Source organism: Pseudogymnoascus verrucosus (genome assembly GCF_001662655.1).
Source record: "Pseudogymnoascus verrucosus strain UAMH 10579 unplaced genomic scaffold scaffold_32, whole genome shotgun sequence".
Taxonomy (NCBI): Eukaryota; Fungi; Ascomycota; class Leotiomycetes; order Thelebolales; family Thelebolaceae; genus Pseudogymnoascus; species Pseudogymnoascus verrucosus.
Genome location: NW_017263683.1, coordinates 12,564 through 28,954, shown reverse-complemented (window position 1 = coordinate 28,954; position 16,391 = coordinate 12,564). Strand labels below are relative to the sequence as shown.

At 48.2% G+C, this 16,391-nt stretch overlaps 4 protein-coding genes across 4 annotated transcripts; 3 read left to right on the top strand and 1 right to left on the bottom strand.

Moving 5' to 3' along the window:
- The first annotated feature begins 210 nt into the window (after window positions 1-210).
- Window positions 211-3,249, top strand: PZH1 (serine/threonine protein phosphatase Pzh1). The gene is made up of 6 exons (XM_059463891.1): window positions 211-398; window positions 496-660; window positions 722-986; window positions 1,036-2,287; window positions 2,342-2,494; window positions 2,576-3,249. Exons 3-6 carry the CDS (start codon window positions 832-834, stop codon window positions 2,603-2,605), a joined length of 1,590 nt encoding a protein of 529 aa, XP_059319569.1. The 5' UTR covers window positions 211-398; window positions 496-660; window positions 722-831; the 3' UTR covers window positions 2,606-3,249.
- Window positions 3,058-11,683, bottom strand: FAB1 (1-phosphatidylinositol-3-phosphate 5-kinase). Its single transcript, XM_018276990.2, has 3 exons — window positions 11,444-11,683; window positions 3,794-11,387; window positions 3,058-3,737 (listed from the first exon to the last, which is right to left on the bottom strand). Exons 2-3 carry the CDS (start codon window positions 11,230-11,232, stop codon window positions 3,692-3,694), a joined length of 7,485 nt encoding a protein of 2,494 aa, XP_018128951.1. The 5' UTR covers window positions 11,233-11,387; window positions 11,444-11,683; the 3' UTR covers window positions 3,058-3,691.
- Window positions 11,684-11,806: 123 nt separating this feature from the next.
- VE01_07555 (uncharacterized protein) lies at window positions 11,807-15,184 on the top strand. Its single transcript, XM_018276989.2, has 3 exons — window positions 11,807-12,226; window positions 12,279-12,449; window positions 12,506-15,184. The coding sequence occupies exons 1-3, from the start codon at window positions 12,065-12,067 to the stop codon at window positions 14,822-14,824; spliced, it is 2,652 nt and encodes an 883-aa protein (XP_018128954.2). The 5' UTR covers window positions 11,807-12,064; the 3' UTR covers window positions 14,825-15,184.
- SYM1 (Protein required for ethanol metabolism) lies at window positions 15,185-16,352 on the top strand. Its single transcript, XM_059464249.1, has 3 exons — window positions 15,185-15,480; window positions 15,532-15,692; window positions 15,750-16,352. Exons 1-3 carry the CDS (start codon window positions 15,470-15,472, stop codon window positions 16,088-16,090), a joined length of 513 nt encoding a protein of 170 aa, XP_059320232.1. The 5' UTR covers window positions 15,185-15,469; the 3' UTR covers window positions 16,091-16,352.
- The last annotated feature ends 39 nt before the right edge of the window (window positions 16,353-16,391 follow it).

Here is a 16,391-nt window from a genome sequence, read left to right as displayed (position 1 = left end):
CCATCGCTTTGATTTATTTTAGAAAGCTGTTATATGCAAGCACTATAGGTGCAGTAGTAGTCCATACGAGTTCATCAGTAGAGCGCATACAGTTTGTATGGTGAAAGGTCAGCGGATCTAGGCCCGAGATTTAAACCTTATTCGCTTATGTCATCCTGACCATTGGCCCGCCTTGACGATGATCATCAACAAACATCACTGAATTAGAGACTGTAGTCAAAACGCAACTACTCTACTGTACCGACAACTATCCGTGATCAATCACTCCAGAGACGCCTTCCACAACGCTGGCAATCATACCGCCCCGTGAGACACGAAGGCCAAACTTTGACCCTGCATATACGTCCGTCTGTTGTCGCAATCATCAAACCACCAGCATTCTCTATCAGCTATCTCCAGTCAGTTATGCCCCGTCTCTCATCGTATTATCCTTCCATGGTTCAATCTGGGGCCAAGGATGCCAACTATAGCAGTACTGACCTCGGACCATTCTAGACACCTGCGCAACCAAGTGATCCGTTATCTGGCACCATATCCCTCAGCTACGTTGCTCCACAACCATCACAGCACATCGGAAAACCGACACTGCCTGGCCTGACCTGATCCGTGGAACTCACTCCGAGGCCGCTTGTACCATTTGTATTTCTTATCGCTGTAGTAGTAAGTATTGGGCTATCCATCCTCCCCATCCATGACGTGAATGCGGCTAATGACTGGACAGGCCTTGCCTCCAAGGACCTATTGCCCAACCTGGAACCCACCTTCAAGCCAAGGGCTTCCAGAAGCGCCCGCAATTGCTACGCCGAATCCCTGGGGTAAAGCTCTTGCGACATGGGCAACCAACCGTCAAAGTCTGGTCCCGGAACTTCCGCACCCCGAAAGACTTCCTCCTCGACATCACTAGACAAGGGACCTGCGATTACTTCTCAGCCGTCATTCTCAAAGTCTGATACTGTGGGGAGCACGCGATCATTCAAGACATTAAGGTAGTTCCCACCTACGTACACAGAGACGACGTGGCACTAATTACAATAGATCGAAAATACCAGGCACCTCGAAGACCGACAGCCCTCGCGAATCATACTCAGGCCTCTCAAATGGGGACAATGACAATGATACCGGATCTGTTATGTCCGGAAGAAGTGGGCGGTCCCGAACGAGCCGCTCCGAGGACAGGTCGCCACTCGCGTCTTTTGACACGGGAAACTATGCATCAGATGCTATGCAACCTCCTCCATCGCCAATCCAATCTGCGTCTATGGCATCTGGAACACATGAAGGAGTAGCTGCTGCGCAGCAAAGTGGTGAAGTTGATGTTGTTTCCGACCAGCCGGCGTCAGGGACTCTTAACACCCACCCGCATGGACAACTGGCTGGAAAATCCATTCTGGTCAAGAAAGAAAACTCGATCAACCCTACCAATATTGATGATTTGATTGCCGCTGCCGAAGAGTCTTCGAACCAAGGCATGGGGATGGATCCCAAGTCAATTGATATTGACGATTGCATAACTCGGTTGATAGATGCTGCTTATGCAGGAAAGGTCACCAAAGGAGTCTGCCTCAAAAATGCAGAGATAACAGCTATTTGTGTGGCTGCCCGCGAGGTATTCCTATCTCAACCAGCACTTCTCGAGCTCGATGCTCCGGTCAAGATTGTAGGAGATATACACGGGCAGTACCCTGACCTGATCCGCCTTTTCGAAATGAGTGGATCTCCACCAAGCTCCAATTTCCTGTTCCTCGGCGACTACGTTGATCGTGGAAAGCAGTCCCTGGAAACCATTTTGTTGTTGCTGTGCTACAAGTTGAGGTACCCCGAGAACTTTTTTCTGCTCAGGGGCAATCATGAGTGCGCCAATGTCACTCGAGTGTATGGGTTTTATGACGAGTGCAAGCGCCGCTGCAATATTAAGATTTGGAAAACATTTGTTGACACCTTCAACACTCTGCCAATCGCAGCTATTGTGGCAGAGAAGATATTCTGTGTCCATGGTGGCCTCTCTCCGTCTCTGAGCCACATGGATGACATCCGCAATATTGCGAGGCCAACAGATGTACCTGATTATGGGTTGCTCAACGATTTGCTCTGGTCTGACCCCGCTGATATGGAGGCCGATTGGGAGGCCAATGAGCGGGGTGTCAGCTATTGCTTCGGAAAGAATGTTATCACGCAATTCTTGGAACGGCATAACTTTGACTTGGTTTGCCGAGCACATATGGTGGTTGAGGATGGTTATGAATTCTTCAACGACCGCGTATTGGTTACTGTTTTCAGTGCGCCAAATGTAAGTCTTTCGATTGCCACAATGCCCATGCCGATTGCTAATTTTTATCCACAGTATTGCGGCGAGTTTGACAACTGGGGCGCGGTCATGAGCGTCTCCAGCGAACTTCTTTGTAGCTTTGAACTTCTTAAGCCTCTCGACTCTAGTGCGCTGAAAAGCCACATTAAGAAGGGAAGAAACAAGCGCAATAGCACATTCAACAGTCCGGTAAGTTGTATATCTACGCCCTATAATACTGTGGCCCTGTCTCCCAACGTAACAAGGAATATCATAGCTAATTCGATGTAGCCTGCAAACTTTAACCCTCAAAGTGTATAGTGGGGACCGTGGCAGGCTTAATTACGGGCTCGTTCTCGAGACCCTCGTGGCATTCACACATGAACCCCATCTCCATTACAACATACATGGTGCCATTGCATCAAATTCAACTGATTCGCCTATCAGTAACTTACACTCCAATCTCAATTTATCGAGGAGGTTGTGGGTTTAGCGCACCCGATCGTAGGGGTATCGAACCATGCAGGGTTTGTCTGCGCTGGAGATTTGCCTCTGGGGTTTAACAACCCCGCGGACCCTTTCCGGGTTGCCATCATCAGTTTATGGAGGGGTAATATGCCTCTTGAGAAATCAAGAGCAAGATGCCGAATTACCCCAGGCGTTCATTGGCCCAAGTTTTTTGGGCTGCATGATAATCATCAAGGCTGCGAAGTTAGTATTCCTAATCACACCTCCTCACTGCCTCTGAACACGCTGCTGCTGTATACATAAAGGTGCGGGGTTGGAAAGTGCTAGGGGCAGATACGGCGTTCGGGACAGTGCATACAATTCTGCGTTTGATCAAAGATGGTTGGGATGCTTTTGGAGGCGAGCAATGGGAGATTGCAGATGTAGTTTATAGCTGCCAGATAGAAATTAGCCAAAGTTACAGAGAAGAACGTAACCAAATAAGATTGTATTTCGAGATTCTTGTGTGGCCTGTTCGATTTCAGCAAAAGAGGAAGGGACGTTGTTGACCATGCGAACCGCGAGTCCCATAATAAGACGACTCTCTACCCAGCCGTAGTGTGCAGGTGTCAATGGAACCAGCGAGGCCTAATTTGCACTATCGTAGATGAGACCTCAAAGTTGAAGTCCATGAAAGAAGACTGGAATTCGAATACTTATATATCAAATTGATCTAGATAGTGGTATTTAATCACCAGCCGCATGCAAACACCAATTGATCTCTTATACATCTTTCAGCTTCAAAGCTTGCCTCCTGGGACCGAGTGGACCCCCTTTCTTGCAGCTATTTCTATATAGCCCACTATGATTTTAGGCGGTTTCTATGGATTGGAAGTTCCAAGTGACCTAGCTCAGCCTCGGTGCATCTCGATATCGTAACGAGTAATTCTGGGACTGGTTCTATTTCAATGCCCTCGCGTCATAACCGCCGAAGTGGTGCCAGCAACTAATAACCCTGTTAGCTAACACAATTCGACTAGAAACAACGTTCAACCAGCTTACTTTGGTGCTTGTAGCACGTATCTGTCCATTGCTTCTCGGAAACGGCTCTTATACTCCTTCGGACTTGTTACGGTGGGCCTATTTCTGCCACCGCCGGCAAAACCACGGTCTTTGATCCAGGACTCAAGCTTCTTGTCCCAGGTGTAAGTTCTGATGCAATCGATAATTCCCACCACAAGCTCTTTCCTCGCCTCGTCAACAGCCACCATCAAAGAATAATCCATTACATCCTGCCTTGCTAAGAATAGCGTGTCGTTCCACACGGATGCTTTTAGTAACTTCTTGGAGTGCTCACGGGCAAAAAGGGGTGACTCGTAAATAAATTCGACCATGTTTTCGTCTAGAAGAACTTCATTTTGCTCACCCGTAGACTGGATTTTGCGATTGCGCATAGAGCCTTTTAGGTCGAATATCCGAGTAGGGGCACGGTCGTAAAATAGATTCTCCATGACTAGCACATCCCATTTTATCTCAGTCCCAGTGACGGGATTCTTGATGATAATCTGATAGAACCCTAACATCTTGGCGATAACACTGGGCAGCTCATGGAATAGTGCCTCGGCCATGATATTGAAGTATGCAGGAGCAAACCTCAAGAATGCTTGAGTCTCAACAGGAGACAATGATTTTAGAACGAGTCTCTCGTCAAGTGTTTTCAAAAAGACAGACTTAGTCTTGCCGCCCTTTGAATCCCACTTCAAGCATCGTGATAGTGATTCTACTATCCTATCTGACGCGCCACATTTACGGCGGACAGCATCGAATTGTTCAGCATAGAAAATCTTGCACAGCATCTTAGCAGACCCTTCGGCGAATTGGTACTTCAAATGCGTTCCAGTTGCCCTGAGCAGCGACGTCTCGACGTCAGCCTCTGCGGAGTTATAATGCTCCTGTCCGGATGTCCTCTCCGGCATGTTTGTTTGGCCTTGCTGCCGGATGGCATGTAATTTCTCAATGTAATCCTGTGAGCTTAACGAAAAGGCAATAAGGGAACTAGGCTCATCCTCCCTAACAATGACATCCGAGTCGACGAAGACATGGTCTGTGGCATGCAGCGGATATTCTAGTTGCGTCCAGCCACTTGCTGATCGTTCTGCCCAGAAGTTGGTCAGCATCTTCATGAGACTTGTTTTCTCATGTTTTGGTAAGTCAACTTCTGAGATTGTTTCGGAAACCCCTAAAGATTCCGTGATATCTTTAATACTTGGCATATCTTCTAAAAATGAATGCTCTGTGTCGCTCGCAGCAGCCTCATCATCCGAAGCTGTCTGACTCAGGGTTTGCTGGTTGTCGTCTGTTTCTACTTCTGTTACCGTGTCTTCCCCCGCGACAGAAGTATCTATATGGGCTGGAGCATCCAGTTTTGATTTGGTGTTTGCATTCGAAATGCCATCTGTTGGGCCTGTCGACTCGATATTGGATGAAAACTGATTTCTAGGCCGCAAACCTTCTTCAGAAGGGCCGCGTTCTTCAACTGCCTCGTTGACATCCTTGTAGACTTCGACGATAGGTTTCGACGATGCCTTTGGGAACGCTCTAGATTGCGTGACCTTCGCTGCGCGTTGCTTCTTGTCACGCAAGCGCTCCTTCTCAAATTCTCGACTGAGCTGTTCAAAATGTTTGGCTAACGTAGATACCTTAGTTTCCCTTCCCTTGCTATGGATAGAACGAGGAATCAAAGAGTGCCCGGGCTTTCTGGTGCTTTTAAGGGATCCTAAACCCAATCTATCAGAGAGCCGTTTGTCTTTTGTTTGCTCGCCGGAGAAAGCCCCTAGAGGAATCGTCGAGTCGGGAGGAATGCCGACCGCGTTGGCCTTTTCCCTAGCTGCGATGTTGAATGCCCTCAATGCCGCAGGTTGCGTGCGCCGCAGTGTTACCGCCGGTTGTGACTGAGTGCGGAGTATTGGGGGTGATACAGCGAGTCCGCTGCGTCGACCAGCGTTTCGATCGCTTGGCCTCGGGATACCAGACGGCTCCGGGTTGGTAGTTGCCCCTTCACGCAAGTCTGCTTGACTTTTTTCCCGCACCTGCTGCGGAGTTTTTGGAGTGTCTGCCTCTGAATCATGTGGCCCTAGCTGGGATGATAAAGTGTTGTCGGAGTTAGCAACGAGTTTGCTTTCAGAGCTTGGCAAAGGCGAACCAGTTTGGTCGACGGGGGAGTTGACCGCTGGGGCATCATCACCCGTCGCAACCCACGGAATTGCAAGATCAAGGTGGTGTACAGTATCTTGACTTTTAGTCGAATTCAGTGCTTCGGTGCCTTGTGGGCGCGGAACTTTGAGGGCTGCATCGTCTATAGAAACTGATTCCTCGACAAGTGGAGCGAGCGTTCCTTGAAATTCAGTGGGAGGCATATCAGTATTGTCGTGAACCGAGTTGGTGACTTTACTGGATTGTCCCTCGTCAGATTGTCTCTCGTAAATATCCTGTGATTGATCAGGCGTTTCGTTCGGAGTCGTGGATGCATCGCGGTCGAGAAATAAATTCTTTAGTTGAAGGGCAGCAAGACGCCTGATATCCTTCTCGGATGGGAAGAAGTTTCGATCAAAATCAGTAAACGCCGTATCCCACTCCGCAACTCTTTCTTGCATAGCACGGATAGCTCGGTTCATGGGGATTATCTCGTAATACTTGGACTCCATATACTTCTCCTGTAGTTTATTTAATAATGATGCATGTTCGTCTTGTGCCCTCTGAGAAAGGGTTTCAACCTCGGCCATACAGGCCTCAACTTTGTCGCTAACGACGCTGTCGATATTGATCCCTTTAATACGCGATTTGACTGATGCCATGAAGCGATTCCACCTGTCTTCGGTTTTTGTGAATAAGTCATTCTTCAGCCTCAAGTCGTTGTCAACTTTCCATGTAATCCTGGTTCGTGGGACGACGATCTCGAGTAAATCGATCGGGTCATAGTGTATTCGCATGGTCGCATTCCGAAAACCGAAATATCGCAAATGGTTTCGATGGAGGTCATGGGGACAAAACCCGGCACGAAGTCTTAGCTCGGTGCTCCAGAAAGACAGTTCTAGGTATTTGCCAAAGGAGTACTTCCAGGTGCTCTCTGACATCGGCATGACCTGGGTCTCCTTTTTGCAAATTTTGCAATAGCTCCACATCAATATTGAATCTTGCAATCCATTGAGCTTACATGGTGATGCTTCAACGAAGACGGTAATTCTAGCTTCGCCATGCACATACGTCCTATGGTGCTCTGACATCTTGCGTTCGCAGCCATTGGAAGCACAGACTGCGTCTACTGTAAGGCATAGGTCTTCAACGTACTGCCCTAATGTGCAGTCGGGGAAGAAATCGTTGGACGTCTCGTGTTCATTATAGAAAGCCATGGCAGTTAAATCGGGTCCAGCACATGGCACCGTCGTGGCTGTGCAAACAACAGTGTAAAGAACAACTATGTTCTGGTGGCTGTAAGGGTCGAACAGATTCAGGTTGCCCTGGATATAGTTCTCCCATTGTCGCTTTTGTGTTTGATAATTGTGAAGAGCTTTATCATACTCTGCATCATGCACTGCATGAAGGACCTCCATTATCTGCCTGGGAGCTCCCCTAACCGTTCCATGGACCATTTCAGGATGGATCAATTGAAATCGCTGTGGGTTGGCTTTCTCCACGTCTGTTTGGTCTTCAAACGTGTCCTGGTCACGAAGCCGTTTAAGATAGACTAGGCGGCGTTCCTGCTCCCGAGCATTCATGAGAAGATAGGGTTGCGTAAACTTCACAAACGGAGAGGCTGAGAGTATTTTTGTTTGATGTTTCGCAACCATGTCGCTATAGAAAGTCGGCATTGGAATATCTTCAGGCAACACCTGGGTATCATGAACATGCGACTCATGGGCCGAGATAAGTTTTGGCTGTACATCTGGGTGGCTGTCTTGAATTGGTGTTTCCGCAGTGGTATTAATAGTGGCTTGTGGGAAGCCTGGTTGCGGGCCATTGTCTCCCAGTTCTCCAGAAGACTCCTGGCTTTCATTGTGCCCGGTTGTCGCCTCGTCGATAGACTTTGTACTATCGGTCTCATTGCTGGTAACCTGTACAGCTTTTTGAACCGGTTCCACAGGTGAATTATTGGTGTCGGTCTTTTCAAGCGCGCTTTTGCTGCTGGGGGTAGGAGTCCCGTAGTCTTCTGTGATTGCAGGTATGAGAACAAACTCATCTCGCATGAGACAAGTCTCCAGCTTCAAGTTGTATACTACATAAACCATAAACTCGGTAATTCGCTTCATTGTAGAAAGAACAGCCATACTTGCACCACGAAGGACAATGGTGCAGCCGAGCTCCTTGGGACACCCCGATATATATATGCAAGTCTTTCTGGTGCCCGGAATATCATTGTGTACGTATGTTTTGACATCAAACCCTGCGCTCTTGCCAACATGGACAGGTTTAAGTGCAACCATATCTATGGATGAGATAATTTCAGTCTGAGCGAATCTCGAAACCGCTTCAATAACTGATTGTTTGACATTGTAGGCAACGGCAATGTTAGCCTCCGCAAGGTATTGAAGAGCTAGGCCAGAGATATGACTCTGTATAAGCACAACATGAGGCCGAAGAGAGGCAATTCGGTTCACCATATTCTTCAGAAAGTCTTTCTCCTGCGCTATGACAGGTTCAAGGCTCATAAAATGCTGTTGATGTCGCTGATACTCAATGGGGAATGAGATAATCACTATTCGTGGCTGCGATATACTGCGCGCCATGCTCTTCAACGCAAGATTTTTAGTGAAAACAACCCCCGAGACGTAGGAGGTATCCCCAGGCTTTCCCCCAGGTATTTTTTTCAACTTGACGTAATGCCTGATATCAATATCATCCCCACGGCGTACATCCGGGTTGACATCGTCAGTACATTGTAGTAGGATTGGAATTAATGCCTTCTCCCATGATGCGACATTTTCCACGCAGGCGTCTTGAAGTAATTGTCGTAAGAGGCGCCGGACATGGTGAAGGCTTGCATTGTTCAATTCCACTGCTGGAGCCTTGGAATTCCTCATGGATGCACTGCGGGTCATCTTAGAAGCTCTGTGAGACGACGGTTCCAGTGGGTCGTCTCTTGGAATGGTAGATTCTTCGCTCAGTTCGCCGTAGTTATACGTGAGAGGTCCAGGCTTGTTCTGCCTTGGGGACCCCCGGGCAATGTGTACATTGCTTGAAGTACTCAGATTTCGTCTACGATTAGGTCGGCCATGGCTAACGGAGCCGGCCCAACTGTTATCCTCAACAGGTCGTCCACTAAAACTCAAGCCACTAATACTTTTTTCACCGGCACGGGATCGGTGCTTCTTTGTAGCATTCAGGAGTGACCCAAAGGCAGACTTTTCGTTTTCATAGCTGGTACTAATACCGGCACTGCCATTCAAAGCAGTGAATATACTCATCTGCTCGTCTCCGCTCGATTCATCGTCTGACATGTAAGGGGCTAAGTCCGGATCAATGATATTGTCGTCATGCAATGCCGGAAGTCTTGACCGTTTCTTTATCTCATCCGCGGCTGAGTTACTGTGGAACGGTGGTCGTTCTGCTGCTGTTGACCTAAAACGGCCTAGAAAGTTATGTTTTGGTTGGTTCGCCTTCTGGCCCGAAGACAACGGTCGACTCAACGATAGCGCTCTTAAGGAACGAGAAGAGCTTGGTCTGCCAAGTTGAGGCGCATCAATTTCCAAAACTGCAGATTTCCTATTTTCAGAGTCGCCTATGCGTCGTGTTGCTGGGATGGCCATCATCGGCGTCGTCACAGAGCCAACGGAGTCTCCATTGAGGCTCCTACCAGTGAAACTTCCATCAGGCCCTTCCTCGCTTGCACGGTCATCCTTCATGCTATTTAGTCTCGTCTGGTGAGATTGGAAGAAGGATGTCGGAAGAAATGTATCGTCACCAGATTCATCGTCAGATCCACTACTGTCATGGCGTCTATTGATAATATCCAGACATGTTCTGCACACTCTCAATGTTCCTTGGACACCAAAGCGCTCGCCAGAGATTATTGAAGTGCACTTTGAATCAAAAATGCACCCACAGGTTCGGCAATGATGTTTCCTTCTGAACGCAGTAAATGCATCACCACACAGAAAGCATTCCTTACATATCTCATCAGCCATCCAAAATTCCTTACTCAGGACTTGCTTTCTCATTTGCTCTAGTCTAGTGTTGACGACATTCGGTCCCCCCTTATTCAGAGTAGAACCTGCGGCGCGGTTTGCGCCAGTAGGGCGGCCATGGTGGATCTCATCAGCATAAAACAGCTCGTGGTTGAGGCTATTACGGGTGGAAGTGTTCACAGGACTAGTTTCCGTAGCACTGCGTTCCGTTGACGAAGCCCTCGATGGTTGATACCCTGGTAAATGTGATTGTGTAAATCTGTCAATTGCTGTGGGCTGGTTCAATTTTTGGCTTGCATGGTTGGCTGATAATGCAGCATGCGCATCTAAAGGGCGTTGTGATGACTTTGCAGATCGACGGCTGGTTGTAGCTGAGGTGTCTTCTGGCTCTTCAATTATCGACATTTCCGTCCCCAAAGATGTGGTTAAACCAGGCGTCAAGGGTAAACCCCCTAGCCCATGGGCTTGTTCCGGATTAGAAATATCAGAATGTTTGGCATCAAACGTATCCGAATCTTCAATGGGGTGTGCACGTAGCGGGACGTGGCTTGTCCTTCGATGCATGAAATGGTTAACCGAGTCACTCTCGCCGGGCTCTTTTGAAGAATCTGCTATACTTTCTCGATCTTCTGATGCTGCTATGTTGACAGGTGTCGTTGTGGGAGCAACAGCTGCGGCGGTTGACTCGCTTCTAGAAGTCATGCCTGGCCGCGATGATAGTAATGCTTTGGCAGTTGTCGGAGTAAAGTGAGTCGGCGCTTTGGATGACTGATATAACTGCGAACTGCTGCCAGATTGGGTTGTAGAAGCTGATATAATTGGCGGCTGTCCAGGAGGTGGATCTGAGACCACCTCACCAATAGAGTCGTTTAGGTTCAATTCTTCCCTGGCGATGGCGGGCACCGATGAGTTCGCGGTACTGGTGGCAAAGTTCTGGTCTTGGGTTGACGGCTTTTCACGACTGTCGGCGTTATTCTTGACCACGGGTTGACTACCTTTGTCTTTTGAGGCGCCCACGACACCCCTAAACCGACTGTATAGACCACTGAGCCCATTTTGCATCAGTTCGCCGGCGATACCCTTTGATTCAACGCCTGACGAGGATGAAGGAGGAGAAGCAAATTCATTAAACGTTGTCAACGTTTCCGAGTGAGACGCAGTATTGTGGATAGCATCGAGAGCTTGGGTCAGCTGTTCTTTGTCCGCCTGTGACGATCCTCCTAGTGACGCGAGAGAGCCCCGTCTAGACCGGAGTCCAGATGGAAGGCTGGCCATCATCCTCGAAGAGGAAGAATTCTGCTGCGAATCTTGTGAGGACATGTCGTAGGTGATGCTTGTATCTCAAATGAAACTATGTCATCGATTCGATACTGGCGGTTGATTCAGTGCTAACGGCAGCGCGGATTGTCGAAATCGAGCGGCTCGAGTGTAAGTTTCGTAGGGCTGTGTAAGCTATCAGTCCTCTCGCCCAGAATCTGGTCAGGGTCAGCTGTTGTTACAGTATCTGTGAGGTTGTATAGCTCGCGCATACTGTTTGATAGAAAGCGCATCGTCAACAGGATATGCTCATTGGGCACTCCTCGGCGTGCGATAGAAACCTTTCAAATGCATGAAAGCACACATTTGTCATAATAATATACTGTCGGGAGTGGCTGTGGCATAAGGGCTCAGGTGGTTCGTAAGAGTCGTGCTGCTGGACCACAGTACAGTACCATGAAAGGCAACACAAGCTATCTGCTGTATACCTGACGAGGTAATTACGTCGCTGGCGACTCCACTGCTAGGTTACTCCAACTTACCCCACAAACACCAAAGTTAAAGTTTGGTCACGTGATACTCGCGTCCACTCGTTGAAGCCGACGCGTCACCCCTCGGACAAACGCGTCGTCTAGATCGAGAATGTCTTGATCACCCTATGTCTCCAAAAATCAGCCAGAGAGGAACCAGCATACCCAAAAGCATCTCCCTAGGCATTTGAAGTTGAAGACGAGGTATGGCAGGTAGCGCCTTTCATCCACAAGCTTGATTGCTATTCTCTCCAAGGAGCTCCTCGGAACAGCTTGCGTGCAGTTGCTTTTTTCCAATCACCACATACACGCTCAAGCCCGACAAGTGTTGCAAAGTACTGCAGCCTTGCCCATGTCCGTAGAGGATGGAGCCCGAGCTGCAGCAGTGGATATGCGGAACAGTTATTGTGGAAGCGAAGAAGCTTTTACTTGATTCGACGCAGAATTCTTTCCAGGATACCACTAAGGGCCATGATAATGCTATGCGAGTGCATCTATCTGGCACAAGAGCAGTGCAAATTATTGATGTCAGTGCTAACTCACGGAGGATCCTGCAACTGCAGACTGACACTTTCCTAGTTTAATGGTCAACGGAAGGCACCTTTTACCAACATTTCGGTCTCGGACGTGTCCTGTCAAATCCGTGCGAGTTTATCGGAAGCTGCAAGAAAACAGTTCGAGAATAGGTACGACCGGCGCTTACCACATAGAACTGTTGGGGCCATTTTCGAGATTGGCGGGTGTTATTTGGTAGCGTTCTTTCCCGTGGCTTCGCTGTGAACTATCTTGATTGACTGATGCCGCAGATATTCAAATCGAAAGTAAAAGGTGTCCCACAAGTGACACTCAGTATTGATAGTCTTGTTTTGAAAGGTGGCGAGGGTTCATCTAACCGTGGTTTTCCGGTACCGATTGAGGAAATTGAAGATGTCCAACAGCTGATGACACGAATGAAGAATACAGTGCCTCCGCAGGAGGCTTTGGTCAGAAGCCGTTATAAATGCACCTCCCCTATACGTTCTCTGGCCGAGATCCCCTCGGGAGATGAAATGGGGAGTCCAAATGGACAACTTGCAACGCAGGCTCCAGTAGCCCCGGAAATTTATGATAAACACAGCAAAGTCACAAAGAAGTCGGCACCTTCGTCAAGGAATCTGAAGGCGGTTAACCTACGCGGGAATCAACTACTCGGGCTAATAGGGAAAAACAAAAAATCCAACACTCCATCTTCAAATTTGATGGGTGGGATACCTGAGTCACGCCGTCCTATTTCGCTGTCAGATAATAAGCGGGCGGCAGCCATTGAAGGTGGTGCAGGAGAAAGCAATGAACGAAAGTTCCTCCGATTAACAGGCCGCGGGAACGGCGCTATACGTATGCCGGTTGGTGAGAATAAGGGTAGCGGCAAGCCGATAGTACCCTCAAAGCAAGGACTTCCTGGCGAGAACCCCCGGGTGGGTTCGCAAAGTACCAACGACCGTGGAAGTAATGCTGGAACTCCTCTTGTTGATCCATTACGACTCATCACGTCACATTCAGAAAAAGAGCTGCCAAGGCCAATTAGGGATATCGGGTTAAACTCGCGACCGACGAATAAGCCAACATTCAATTCCTTCCAAGAGAACCCCTGGGGAAAGTTGAACCGAATCCCCCTCAAGCATGTCATAATACCCAAAAAGCAGCTTGTGAAGCTCTCCACCGCGGCGTCGTGGGTCACCTCCGTAGCGGATATCGAATCATTGCATATAAGTCTCCAATCTGATATACCTGACAGCTTCATGCCCTCTACCCTCGAGCATGTAGTGGGTACTGTCGACCAAATTATTACTACGCCAGGCCATACATTTGAAGCGAAGGAAAGTGGCACAAATAAACGTAGCCTCAACGATGGTTCTTCCCGTGAGGTTGAGGTGTCAAGCCCACGAAATAATTATCATGAGAGCCAACGGGCTGAAAATCTCAGCGACAACATTCGCCGTACCACATCCCAAAAAGATCCGGTTGTTATACTGGACGCGGTTGGGGCAGAAGAAGATGATGCCGTGTCGTGGGCACCAACTTCAAGGGCATCATCAATGGGCCCTATCCCGAAAAATGAAAACGAACCATTAATCATGTCAGCTTTTCCGCCGCCTCATTCAAATACACATTCGCTCCAGGCTACGAACCAAGTCCCTGCGCCAAGCAGCCCAGATAGTTCACCCAGTCGAAAGCTAAATATGGACAGTAATGTTCATTTATCATCGATATTACCAAGTCTCTCAGATTCATCGGATATTAAGTTCGATAATGGGACGGATTTGAAAGACGGAGGTGGATCATTAACCAACAACGTCCATTCTAGTATACCTCACTCAGAAGATGATATGGAGCAGAGCGTACCATATGCTATTGGTGATGTCATTCAGTCTTCCGATGATATCTACTTGTCTCGCATCCCAGCTTCTGCTATAACGGTGTCCTCAACGAGGTCGCAGCAGTCTCCAGTCCTGCAGATTGAAAGAACTCCTTATAGTCGTTTGCAGAAAGACCAGCCTTCCTTACCAGAGGCACGTTTTCTAGGGTCACCCTTGGAACCAAAAAAGCCAATGCCGAGTCCTCACAGCTCGGCTGGTTCTATAATCTTGGGGACTTTCAACTGGGATGCAAGCAAGGATGATGATACCCCAGGGCACTTCTCGACGCATGACAAATTACAACAAGGCCACGACAAAGACCGTCGGGCTAGTGATGTTACTCCGGAACCCAGTGCAGGAAAGGTTGCTGGGCGATCGGAGTGTCTTTCAACGCCGGTGCTTGATCATCCACCGATATCCATCGACGCTGGCGGAGAACGAGAACTATGTGGTGAAAACCGCAACGGGAGTGGATTTAACCAAAACGAAGTCACATTTCGACATAGTTCTCAGCCAAAATCGACACAAGACGTAAAGTCCTCGGTGGGTATTGACGCTGAGAAGCTATCAGAACCCGCGAAACCGTTGGGATCTGAATCTCCGGTTTATAATGTACTCCCTTCTCTTCCATCCATCACCTCTCCGACATCGAAGAAAATCGCCAAATCATACATAACTAGACGCGAAAGGAAGAGACAGAGGGAGGAGTCGGGGATGCAATTTTCATAGTTATGTTTGGCCCTAAGCCATGATACCTCCTCTTTATCTGGCCTAGCTCGTTAAGCCACGATGGTGGCGTCCTGGGATGATACTGGGACGCCTCTATTACATAGTTAATTGGATACTTGGGGTCCTTTACTGATGTACAATATTATTTTACCTTAAATCGTCGCTGGTAGCCGTTCGATCAATTTGTTAACGTAGTGTAATAAGAAAATGCTGACTGCCCTGGTGCCTCTGGGGCTCTGTAGCCAGTGCGGTTTGGTGACCGCCTGCGTTTGCAGGTTGCAAGGCAGAGGCGCGGATGGCACTAGTCTTCATGGAGCGGTGTAAAAAAGTAGATAGGTGATCTCTGCATAAGCAGACCAAGGCGAAACTTTCTTTTGGGAGTTTAGCAGCGCATTTAGAGGCTGATCACGAATGAAATGTGCTATGCGAGTCATAAACTTACACAAAATCCAACAGTAAAACTTCTTCAATTGCTAAACGAGTCCGGTGACCACAAGGAGCTAAAATTAACTCAACTAAGGGGCATAACAACATAACGATATTTTTGTTGGGAAAGAAGGCTCGAGGCACTGAATATAATTATTTCTGGAGTGCTTTATTCTCCAACCCATAAAACCAACCCGAGACAGACGAGAACTCGCAGTTATGCTTCGCTGGTGAGTTGGATGTCGTTTGCTGAGACCCTGACGACTAAAATCAGCCAACAGGTACCGCATGAAGCTGGCGACTCGCCCAATGCTTACGCAGAGCGTGACCACGGCGATACTATTCGCGACGGGGGATATTATGGCGCAGCAAGCCGTGGAGCGCAAAGGGATTGAGAAGCATGAATTCGTTCGTACCGGCCGCATGGCATTATATGGCGGAGGTAAGATCAGCAAGGGGTAGGATCTGTACCTGAATTTGTACTAATTGGACGGAATAGCGATTTTTGGACCTGCAGCAACAACATGGTTCAGGTTTCTACAGACCAGAGTCGTACTACCAAACAAGAAATTGGAGATTTGTGCACGTGTTGGAGTTGACCAGCTTCTGTTTGCGCCAACGAACCTATTCGTGTTTCTGAGCACCATGTCCATCCTGGAGGGTGTAAGCCCCCGCGAGAAGTTGGCCAAGACATACACCGGAGCTCTACAGAGCAACTGGATGGTCTGGCCGTTTGTGCAGGTTGTCAACTTCTCAGTTGTTCCCCTCGATTACCGGGTGCTTTTTGTCAATGGCCTCTCGATTTTCTGGAACTGTTATCTCAGCTACATCAGCAAATGAGCGAGCAAATAGGTGGATGAATTTTAGCGAAAACCGAGGATATCGAGATGTAGCAATGTGAACTGGGACCTCTATTTGGCGATATAGATAGACTTCAAATCCGTGTACTTATATTCACACGGTATCTGCAGATGGACTAGACTAGAGGGCAGCTTAGATTCACCCGAATAATTCATTTAAGGGTCACAAAAGATAACGTGAGCCCATGAGTACGTCATATAACCATAACGGGTACTTCATCTTCACAAATCTTCACAAATAGATATATTTGACTAAACTTTGAACCAATAAGTGAAGTTAC

What these genes read in the sequence shown, in the direction of transcription:
- PZH1 (XM_059463891.1), top strand. Translation starts at nt 832, where the DNA reads ATGGGCAACCAACCGTCAAAGTCTGGTCCCGGAACTTCCGCACCCCGA. An exon ending in CTGTTTTCAGTGCGCCAAAT is followed by an intron (nt 2,288 to 2,341) that starts GTAAGTCTTTCG and finishes TTTTATCCACAG; the next exon opens with TATTGCGGCGAGTTTGACAA. An exon ending in ATAGCACATTCAACAGTCCG is followed by an intron (nt 2,495 to 2,575) that starts GTAAGTTGTATA and finishes AATTCGATGTAG; the next exon opens with CCTGCAAACTTTAACCCTCA.
- FAB1 (XM_018276990.2), bottom strand. Translation starts at nt 11,232, where the DNA reads ATGTCCTCACAAGATTCGCAGCAGAATTCTTCCTCTTCGAGGATGATG. An exon ending in TACGTGCTACAAGCACCAAA is followed by an intron (nt 3,738 to 3,793) that starts GTAAGCTGGTTG and finishes CAGGGTTATTAG; the next exon opens with TTGCTGGCACCACTTCGGCG.
- VE01_07555 (XM_018276989.2), top strand. Translation starts at nt 12,065, where the DNA reads ATGGAGCCCGAGCTGCAGCAGTGGATATGCGGAACAGTTATTGTGGAA. An exon ending in GAGCAGTGCAAATTATTGAT is followed by an intron (nt 12,227 to 12,278) that starts GTCAGTGCTAAC and finishes ACACTTTCCTAG; the next exon opens with TTTAATGGTCAACGGAAGGC. An exon ending in AGATTGGCGGGTGTTATTTG is followed by an intron (nt 12,450 to 12,505) that starts GTAGCGTTCTTT and finishes CTGATGCCGCAG; the next exon opens with ATATTCAAATCGAAAGTAAA.
- SYM1 (XM_059464249.1), top strand. An exon ending in CATGGCATTATATGGCGGAG is followed by an intron (nt 15,693 to 15,749) that starts GTAAGATCAGCA and finishes TGGACGGAATAG; the next exon opens with CGATTTTTGGACCTGCAGCA.